The following is a 10,573-nucleotide window of genomic DNA, read 5'->3' on the forward strand; positions in this document are numbered from 1 at the left end:
AACAAGCAGTCAGAGACACATTGGGCCAGCCTGAGGAAGGCGAAACTACGCCGAAACGTCGCGAAGGCCCAATGAAGTGCACTAAACCCTAGAAATGGGTAATTTTTTGAACCAGGGCGGGGACACCACTACCCAGCCCCATCGATGGCCCGTGCACTTCAGGCTACCAGCTTGCTGGTGGCCTGTTCCTTACTCAACACCTAACCAGCCAGTGCCTCGTGGGGTTGGGGGTGCCCCTGCCCACTAACAAATCCTAACCCTAACCAGGGGGGTCCCTAAGAAAGACAAGAAAGTCAGAAAGGAGAAAGAAAAGCAAAGAAACAGAAAAAGTTAAGGAAAGTCACGTAATAAAAGTATAAAAGCCAAGAGAGGCAGAAACAGAGAAAAATGAAAGCCAAGAGAGGCAGAAACAGAGAAAAACGTAAGACAAGATAAAGTCACGTAAGAGAAATAAAAGTATAAAAGCCAAGAGAGGCAGAAACAGAGAAAAACGTAAGACAAGATAAAGTCACGTAATAAAAGTATAAAAGCCAAGAGAGGCAGAAACAGAGAAAAAAGTCACGTATGAAAGCCAAGAGAGGCAGAAATAGAGAAAGCAGAAAAACACAAATAGAAAACCTAAAAGAAGGAGGAGTCAAGTGACAGTATAAAAGCCAAGAGAGGCAGAACAGAGAACAAGCAGTCAGAGACACATTGGGCCAGCCTGAGGAAGGCGAAACTACGCCGAAACGTCGCGAAGGCCCAATGAAGTGCACTAAACCCTAGAAATGGGTAATTTTTTGAACCAGGGCGGGGACACCACTACCCAGCCCCATCGATGGCCCGTGCACTTCAGGCTACCAGCTTGCTGGTGGCCTGTTCCTTACTCAACACCTAACCCTAACCCTGATTCTTTTCTAACACCTAACCAGCCAGTGCCTCGTGGGGTTGGGGATGCCCCTGCCCAAACCCAAGACCCTAACCCTAACCAGGGGGGTCCCCTAAAAAACAGAAAAACCTAGAACACAAAGACAAAGAGTCACGTAAAAAACCGAGTAGGAAACAAGGAAAGGACATAAATGGAAGGGGGTGCCAAAATCATAAACATGAATAAAGATCAAAGGACGGGATGTCAAAACAGCAGGGGGTGCCATGAAAAATAATAATAAATGAAGAAAAGTAGACAAAGAGAAAGTCACGAAAAAGAAACAGAGAAAGAAAAGTAAGAAACACAGATAAAGAGATGAAAAGTAAGAGAAAACATAAGTACAGTAAGACAAGGAAGTCACGAAAAGAGAAAAACAGTAAGAAAAGCAGTAAGAAACGTAAGACAAGAAAGTCACGTAAGGAGAAAAACAGATAGAAAAACAAGTAAGACAAGGAAGTCACATAAAGAGAAAAACAGTAAGAAAAGCAGTAAGAAACGTAAGACAAGAAAGTCACGTAAAGAGAAAAACAGAAAGAAAAACAAGTAAGACAAGGAAGTCACGTAAAGAGAAAAACAGTAAGAAAAGCAGTAAGAAACGTAAGACAAGAAAGTCACGTACAGAGAAAAACAGTAAGAAAAATAGTAAGACAAGAAAGTCACGTAAAGAGAAAAACAGAAAGAAAAACAAGTAAGAAACACAAGTTGGAAACCCAAGAGTGGGAGGAGCCAAGAAAGAGTATAAAAGCCAAGAGAGGCACAGACAAGACAGAAGTCAAACAGACACACAAGAGAACACACATTGGGCCAGCCTGAAGAAGGCACAGATATGCCGAAACGTCGCGAGGGCCCAATGATGTAAAATGCGCATACACCCAAGATGGGTAATTTTTTGAAACAGGGCAGGGGTATCACCACCCGGCCCCATCGATGGCCCGTGCACCTCAGGCTACCAGCTTGCTGGTGGCCTGATTCTTTTCTAACACCTAACCCAACTTTGATTTCCCCTAACCGGCCTGTGCCGCCTGACCACCCTCTTGGGTTATTCTGGGACCCCTCACTGTGATGCCCTGTTACAAAAAAGGAAAATAAAACACATGTAAATGTATCAACTCAAACACCGGTGTAACATTCAGGGGTCATAAGGTCAACTATGTGTGATGGTATGGACTTTGTACATTACATATCTGTTCTTTTCTATGGTTATGACCAACCTCTATGATGTATGACAATGGACCATTACATCACTTTATACCAATCATACACTGTATATATCACCTGTGACTTTTCACTATATTGTATGGACTACTTGCATGTAAATATTTCATATTCTGGACTTTATTGTGTGAGAAAATCTCTCCACAATGTTTAACTGTACAACACTATTGTGGCTGAGTGCAATCTGCCCTCTGTGTTTTAAAGACTTAATGTAACCATGTTCCACACCCGTATTCATGGGTAAAAAAGTTTCTTTTCCACTCTTACACCTGACAGTCTGTGTTCCCGATGTCCGTGAACGTAGCACCTGCGCGTGCGACCGTCCACGGCCTTATTGTCACGGCGTCTTTTTGAATTCTGCTGTGGAGACCACTGATTGGCTGCTGAAATGCGGCCACCTTGAATGTTATGGGTGGTGTGGTCCAACCCACTTGCAGACTTTCGTGGACGTTATGCGAGCAACACAAAGTCTGCTCCGGACAATTGTTGGACTTATTATTCTTCGATCACAAGCCAGCCTGAAGAAGGTTCATCCTGAACCGAAACGTCGCGACCTTGGCTTGTATTGTATTGTTTTTGTATATATTTTTTGTATATATTTTTCCAGTTTGCTTTATTGAATTTGAGCAATAAATAAACGCTCATTTATCATAAAGTCGGTAGCACGAGTCATCCGTGGGCGCAGCATCGCCTAGCATTACCTACACGACCGGTGGAGAAGAGAGGTTGTAGCTAAAGCCATCAGCGGCGATACAACCATGCCCACATTCGCAACGGATGACCAGTGGACCGTTGTTCGGCGGCGCAGAGACCGGAGAAGAGATCGCGGCTGGGCAACTGAGGGGTACGTACGCAGGTCCCCCCGCCGCAGCAGTTATCCATCTCGTACAGGTCGGATGACCTACGCGGCCGCCGTGAGAGGAGAACACCGCAGCGGTGAGCGACACTTCCTCCACGCACCACAGCGGAGATGGGAGGAAGCACGGCCCGCGACAGACCGCTATGCAGCCGAACGGTGGAGCCGGAGAGGAGAGCGCGGCTGGACAGCCGTGGAGGACACACGCAGACCGCCCCGACACAGCAGTTATCCATCTCGGGAGGCCCGGAGAACCTACGCGGCGGTCGTAAGGGGAGAACATCGCAGCGGTGAGCGACACTTCTTCCACGCACCACAACGGAGATGGGAGAGAGAACGGCCCGCGACGGACCGTTATGCAGCCGAACAGAGGGGTCGGGGAGGAGAGCGCGGCTGGACAGCCGTGGAGAACGCACGCAGACCGCCCCGACACACCAGTTACCCGTCTCGAGAGACTCGGAGGATTCATGCAGCGGCCGTGAGAGAGGAGCACCGCGGTGATGATCCAGATTTCTTCCACGCGCCACAGCGACGTCAGAGGGGACGACAGCAGACGACAGGTCGCTTTGCAACCGGACCAGGGAATCGGACCGGACGGGACCGACGCTTTGAACGGAGACCAGCTCAGGACAACCGGTATGTGAGAAACACTCGAATTGAACGAGCTGGTCCTCCTGTTCATAAAATACCGTCGGAGGATCCAGACTTTTCTGCGAAAGTCCGCGTCATTCACAGACTGATTAAAGCTGTACATCACTTAAAGAATGTGACTAATGACAATTATCCTCCTTCGCTAAATAAAATAACACACAATTTAAAGACTGTCATTAAGCCAGCAGTCCCCACGAAAAAAACACAGACCAGGATTGAGGAGAACGCAAAAAATTGGGCCAGCACGACCATGATGATTCTCCGGCAACATTACACTCAGAGTGTGGAGGAGGAGATCAAATGTCTCTCTGAGTTTTCCAAACAGGATTGGGAGGGCCCATTCCAAATAGCCGCCTCCTGGGCTAGGAGGAACCTGGGCCGCCGCCTCCTACCAGACTCTCTAGAACAGGCCAGAGCTGAGATCGTAGCCAAGTGGAGTGACCTGGGACCTACCACTGCGACAGAGGAGGAGGACACCACCACGACAACTACACGGGGGCCAAGTGGTTGTGTGATGAGACTGCAGCAGGACACCATTGAACTCCTTAGCGAGGTAACGCAGCCTAATGCTATTGTCACACAAACCGCCCCGATACAGACCGGCGCTGGTCGGATGGTGACTGTTTCTGCACAGGTGCACGCCCCGCCCGCACCATGCAGAACTTCCAAAACAACAACGGCAACGATGACGGACCACGTCGCGGGGGACTGGTCGCCCTTCGGTGAGACGGAGCAGCAGCCAGAGAGGGAACCAACACCTTCCCCTCCTCTGGAGCCTTTACAACTAACGGAGCCAAATCTGGAGACTCCGAAAGACCAGAGAGTGGGCAGGCTCCTCGCCTCGCTTCAAGAGACAACATGCCAGGAACGACCACTTTCCCCCTCCACCCAAACACCGCAACCTGATCAGGTGTCACACACTGAGGTGCTGGACCTCACACAGGGGGAGTCCACCCCTATTAAGGCAAGACGCATTGGCCCTGTGAAAGGGTTTAAACCACAAACAGCTTCTCACCAGGGCCCACCTCGCAGCGGTTTAGACAGACTCAGCTCCTGTGTGCAAACTCGGCTCCAGATTCAGCCAGCAGAAGGATCACCATCTCCTCCACCATCTCTTCCTTCTTCACCGACCGTACCGGGACAGCAGGTGAGGACCCCGACCAGACATCCCAACACATACAGGAAACTGACAGACTGGCATCTACACGTCGGGGACCCCTGGCTCATCGTCGGCGATTCTAATGTTAGCAAATTGCCTCCCTTTGCAACCGACAGCCTTCAGATTGACAGTTTCCCGGGGGCTAAATGGTGGCATGCAGAGTTCATCCTACAGAAGGCCACTATTGACACTACGGTGACACATCTGATCCTGTCTTTTGGCATTAACAACAGGTCCCAGAGAGACAAAAATGTGCCTGTTCTAGAACTAAAGAGAGTCCTTAAGACAGCCCGGGAGAAATTCCCTGAGGCAGACATTTATGTGCCTGAGGTTAACTTTTCCTCTGCTCTCCCTCAGATCGAACAGGACACTTTGCTGCACATGAACACCTTTATTACAGGTTTAAAAGAGCACATCCCAGCCCTCGCCCCAGACAGCTTCTCCACAGAAGATGATGATGTTCACTGGTCGCTTGAAACTGCAGAGGCAATGCTTCAGCACTGGGAGAAGTATGTAAATGGGGAATCCCCACAAGCCTGAGACGGGAGGGGTCAAGTGATTTACATGTTGTAAATGGTGTTATGAACTTGTCCAAAAAATTCCGTCCTTCCATTGCTCAGCGGACCCTACTGAATAGAGGCCTGACTTTTATCCCCACAAAAGGCTATAACAAAAATCTAAAATTACAGTGTAAATATGACATTCAGCAGTACCATAGGAGGATCAAATTGGCTGCCTTTTATGGAGATAAAAATGAGTCTCGATCTCAGCCCTTCACTCCAAAATCATACTGGTCACCACCCAACGCTCAGCTTCCATCCCAAATTCTTAATTTGATCAAAACAGATAATGAATATTTTCAAAACCACTTTAATATAGGACGACTTAAGTCCAATTTGACAGTAGAAGAGATAAAGGCCCTAACAGAATTGAAAGGAAACAAACAAATTATCATTAAACCAGCAGACAAAGGAAGCGCAGTCGTAATTTTGGATAGAGAACAGTATTTGGAGGAAGGCTACAGACAATTGAACGACAAAAAATATTATTTGAAACTAAAAAAACCCATTTACCACGAAACAGTACCACTAGTGGAAAAGATTATTAATAATTTGAACCAAAAGAAATTTATAAACCTAAAACAAAAGAACTATTTACTGGGCTCCGCTGAGCCAAGAGGAAGACTTTTTTACATGCTGCCTAAGATCCACAAGGATCCGGCGAAATGGAGTGTCCCCTTTCAGGTGCCCCCAGGACGACCAATCGTTTCAGACTGTGATAGTGAGACGTATTATACAGCTGAATACCTGGACTATTTCCTGACTCCTTTATCCACAAAACATGCAAGCTATATCAAAGATACATATGATTTTGTGGATAAAGTGAAGCAAATAGAAGTCCCCATTGATGCTTTTCTGTTTTCCATAGACATTGACAGCCTTTACACAAACATTGACATTGGTGAAGGCATTGACTCCATTAAGAGAGTCTTTCAAAGATACCCGGATAAGAAAAGGCCAGAAAAAGAATTACTACAACTTTTAGAAATAAACCTCACAAGGAACGATTTTGAATTCAATGGTGACTTCTATTTACAAATCAAGGGGACAGCTATGGGGAAAAAGTTTGCCCCAGCATATGCAAACATCTTCATGGCAGAGTGGGAAACTGCTGCACTAGATAAATGCATAAAGAAACCACTGCATTATTATCGCTTTCTGGATGACATATGGGGTGTCTGGCAACATTCTGAGCAGGATTTTGAGATGTTTCTTAGGACTTTAAATGACCACAATGCTTCTATTAAGCTTAAATCAACCATCAGTAAGACCTCTATTGATTTTCTTGACACAACCACCTTTAAGGGCACAAATTTCATGAATGATCACAAATTGGACATAAAGGTATTCTTTAAACCTACAGACACTCATGCCCTACTATTTAAAACAAGCTTTCATCCCAAACACACATTCGCAGGAATTGTCAAATCTCAGCTGTTAAGATTCCACAGAATCTGCACACAGAAATCTGATTTTGGAACTGCTGTCAAGACGTTATTCTCTGCTCTCTCCACTAGGGGGTACAATTGGTCTTTCCTAAGGGGATGCTTCAAATCATTTTTGCTGACAAAACCAATTGATGTCTCCCCCTTACTTCCAGTGGTCATCACATATGCCCCCTGCACCTGCAAATTAGTCAGGGCTCTTAAGAACAATTTCCAGAACCTGTCTCGGGATGTCCAGACACTCCATACTCACAGAGTGATTGCTGCCTTCAGGAGGCATAAAAATCTGGGTGATCTCCTCATTAGAGCCCAAATCACACCTCTCTCTGTGCCTAGACAGAGACATCAAGGACAATTTTTCCAACACCACAGATTGGTCCGCAGCCACTCCAATGGCCAGGTTTTTCTGTCTTTGTGCAAAGGGACCCCGAGGTCCAAAAACTGTATATATTTGATTACATGCAAGAGATGTGGGATCCAGTATGTGGGAGAAACTGGTAACACACTGCTCACCAGATTCACTCAACACAGGTACAACATCACACGGAAAAAGAACACTCACACTCACCTGGTCAAACACTTTCTATTGCATGGCTGGGATTCTGTCACAGCTACAGCCATTCAAATCAACTCAGGGTGGACAACACAACAGAGATGGAGAGCTGAGAGGATTTGGATAGCTAAACTAAATACAGTTTATCCAAATGGCCTCAACGAAAAGGGTTATAGGAGGTATTAATACAACAACGTGTATATAGTTAACATTTCATTACTTTCATGTGTGTACTTATGGACATTTTGTCACTGCTCTGGGGACCTCGCCTTTTTCAGGTCTCACAAGGGAGCATCCTGGCCTTGAAATTGGCCCTAACCCTAACCTCAGTGACCCCCAGAATAATTGACCCCCTGCCCTAAGCCTAACCATTTGCCAATCTGATTGGACACGAGTTTGAAACCCCACTGGTGGGGTCCTGGACGCCTGAGAAGGGAGCAGGTATGGTCTGTGCATTGGAGCACGGCCCCCTTCGGGGACCGTGCTCCCAACTTTGATTTCCCCTAACCCTAACCCTTATTCCTGCGTCTTTTGGGATCTTACAAAGCTTCAAACGACACATCGACTATTAAATTAGTCGTCGACGATTTTGATAGTCGACTAATCGTGGCAGCCCTAGTCCGAATCAGTCTTCCAGCATGATGATGACCTAAAACATACCGGCCAAAGAAGTAGTACATTAAGGTCATTGAGTGGTCTAGTCAGTTTCCAGACCTCAATTGTATAGAAAACCTGTGGAGGGAGCTTAAGCTTTGAGTTCCCAAGTGGCAACTGAGAAACCTAAAGGACTTAGTTTCTGTAAAAAGGACCCGGCCAAAATCACTCCAGAGATGTGTGCAAACCTGGTGACAGACTATACGGCTGTACTGGCCAAGAGTTCCTTCACAAAGTACCCACTTGTGTTTTACTTGTGTATCAAATACTTTTTTCACTCAGTGACATGTGAATCCATTCATAACTCTGATATAATGTTTTTTTTCTATATTTGTTAAAATAAAACTGCCATTAAAAATTAGACTTCATTTCTGTGTAAGTGAGCAAACGTATAAATTCAGCAGGGATCAAATAATTTTCCCCGACTGTGTAAATGTCACTGACTTTGGCATTGTGTTGGTCATGCCTGATTGTTTTTCTTTGTGCTTTAGGGGATCATCAGAGTGCCTGCTCCCTGCCAATACGCCCACAAGTTGGCTTTCCTTGTGGGTCAGAGCATCCATAAAGAGCCCAATATGAAACTGGATGACCAGTTTTTCTACCTTTAAAGGCCCAGTTTACATAGAAAGTCTTATTTACTCGTTTTTGTTGTTTGAGCATAGTAATTGTTTGAGCGTAGTTGTTGTTTGAGCTCATTGAACAAATTTCTCAGTACAAGACCCATTGTTGGGTCATATCTAACATAATTTTGGTATTTTGGGACCATATTCCACTATTGTATTTTGAATGACCCAGCATCTTGATATGTAGATTTATTTTTGACCCTATGCTTACATAGAAGGCCATATTTCTAAAAGTACTAGTTACCTGCTCCAGATCCAAATAATTATGAATAAAAATACTAAAATTAAAGTATTGTCAAAATCATTTTTTCTATGTGTTGCTATTTAGTCCACAGAACTGAAATATCTTTATTTTGTTTGACATTTAGAACACAGATACTAACAAATCCTTCATTTTTTTAAAGCAGATTTAAATTTAGCAAAAACATAAAGAACTTTGTTTGTCCTTCAAGGGTGTCTTTAACTTTTTTTTGTGACTCAGCCTTTAAGCTTTTTTTTTTTTTCGAACACAAAATTGAAATGATAAAAGCATAAACACTTTGAACATCTGTCCAGACGTGGCAACTGGATGTCCTGATCATCCATTGGAACTGTGACACCCATGTCTTCTGGCTATAACACAAAAGCAAAAAAGTAAAGACATTTAGGGCATGTGACCATTTCATATAACAAAGATGCTCACATGTAAATCAGTGTCTTCTCAATATGTCTTGTAAAGAAGGGAGGATCTGTGTATGGTTACTCAGTTAAATCTAACTAAAGCCATGAATGTTCCCAAAGATTTTAACTTTTATGTTTTAATTTGGTGTGAGTTAAGCCACATGCACCCAACAACAATTCATAGTCTCCACTACTTAATAATCTGACAGTTGATTACTTGCATCAGATTTCTTTATCCTGGTAAGCCAAATCCTAGCTTAATGTGCTAAGACGCGATCTCTTTCATGGCATGCATTTTTAATTTCTCTTTGCTATTTGGGCTGATTGGGACCTGATTAGTGTAAAAAAAAAAATTTACCAGATTTTTGTTTCTGAGAAGAACGAGACCCACTTATGAGGACATTTGTTTTACATTTTGATTGAACAGAGGCAGTATAATGTTCTCGTAAGTGGAATTGAGACCCTCGTAGAGCAAAATTTTGTATTTTTGTCTAGACAACCTAAAATGTGACGTCCACATATGTGGAAGCAAGGTCCAACAAGGCTAAAGAAAACATCTGCAATAGCCCATGATGCACCCAGAAAACTTGGATTCAGAACAACTACAACACAATGACCAGACTGACAGCACTCTCACCATCTTTTTTGGGCCTCAGAGAGAAGTCACTGTGGGTTCCTGCTTAAAAAGATACATCATGGAATTAAATTAAACATTAACCCCAGTACACTTAGTACATCACTAGTACATCTTGCAAGTTAAAGTTATACAAGCCATCGACTTGTCTAACTCATATATATATATATATATATATATATATATATATATATATATATATATATATATATACACAGTTGTGGTCAAAAGTTTACATACACTTGTAAACAATATAACATAATGGCTCTACTGAGTGTCCCATTATTTCTAAAAGTCTGATTTTCCTCTGATAGAGTGATTGGAACAGATACTTCTTTGTCACAAAAAACATTCATGAAGTTTGGTTCTTTAATGACTCTATTATGGGTTAACAGAAAAAAGTGATCACATCTGCTGGGTCAAAAATATACATACAGCAACATGAATTAGCAATTTTGGTGACTTAGAAAGTTGTCAGTGAACTGAGCTTCATAGCATGGCCTCTTAACTTCTTGTGAGTGATTATGAGTGACGACAGCTGGTGACTTCTCTTAGACCAGTTAAATAGGGCTCATTGGATACAAACGCCCACAAATGCTACAATGGGAAAGTCAAAGGAGCTCAGCATGGATCTGAAAAAGTGAATTATTGACTTG

At 44.0% G+C, this 10,573-nt stretch overlaps 1 protein-coding gene across 1 annotated transcript; it reads left to right on the top strand.

Annotated features, from left to right (window-relative positions):
• The first annotated feature begins 2,880 nt into the window (after nucleotides 1-2,880).
• On the top strand, nucleotides 2,881-5,447 carry LOC147329702 (uncharacterized). The gene is made up of 4 exons (XM_086294129.1): nucleotides 2,881-2,970; nucleotides 3,178-3,352; nucleotides 3,560-4,140; nucleotides 4,405-5,447. The coding sequence occupies exons 1-4, from the start codon at nucleotides 2,881-2,883 to the stop codon at nucleotides 5,326-5,328; spliced, it is 1,770 nt and encodes a 589-aa protein (XP_086150255.1). The 3' UTR covers nucleotides 5,329-5,447.
• Nucleotides 5,448-10,573: the final 5,126 nt, after the last annotated feature.

The sequence above is a fragment of the Aulonocara sp. 'chitande type north' Nkhata Bay genome, linkage group LG5 (assembly GCF_057382095.1).
Source record: "Aulonocara sp. 'chitande type north' Nkhata Bay isolate Kocher_YH1m ecotype deep benthic linkage group LG5, A_spYH_male_GT1.1, whole genome shotgun sequence".
NCBI classification, from domain to species: domain Eukaryota; kingdom Metazoa; phylum Chordata; class Actinopteri; order Cichliformes; family Cichlidae; genus Aulonocara; species Aulonocara sp. 'chitande type north' Nkhata Bay.

Coding starts and splice junctions, on each gene's coding strand:
- LOC147329702 (XM_086294129.1), top strand. CDS start 2,881: ATGCCCACATTCGCAACGGATGACCAGTGGACCGTTGTTCGGCGGCGC. Junction 3,353..3,559: donor TTATGCAGCCGAACAGAGGG/GTCGGGGAGGAG, acceptor CAACCGGACCAG/GGAATCGGACCGGACGGGAC. Junction 4,141..4,404: donor CACGGGGGCCAAGTGGTTGT/GTGATGAGACTG, acceptor CCTCCTCTGGAG/CCTTTACAACTAACGGAGCC.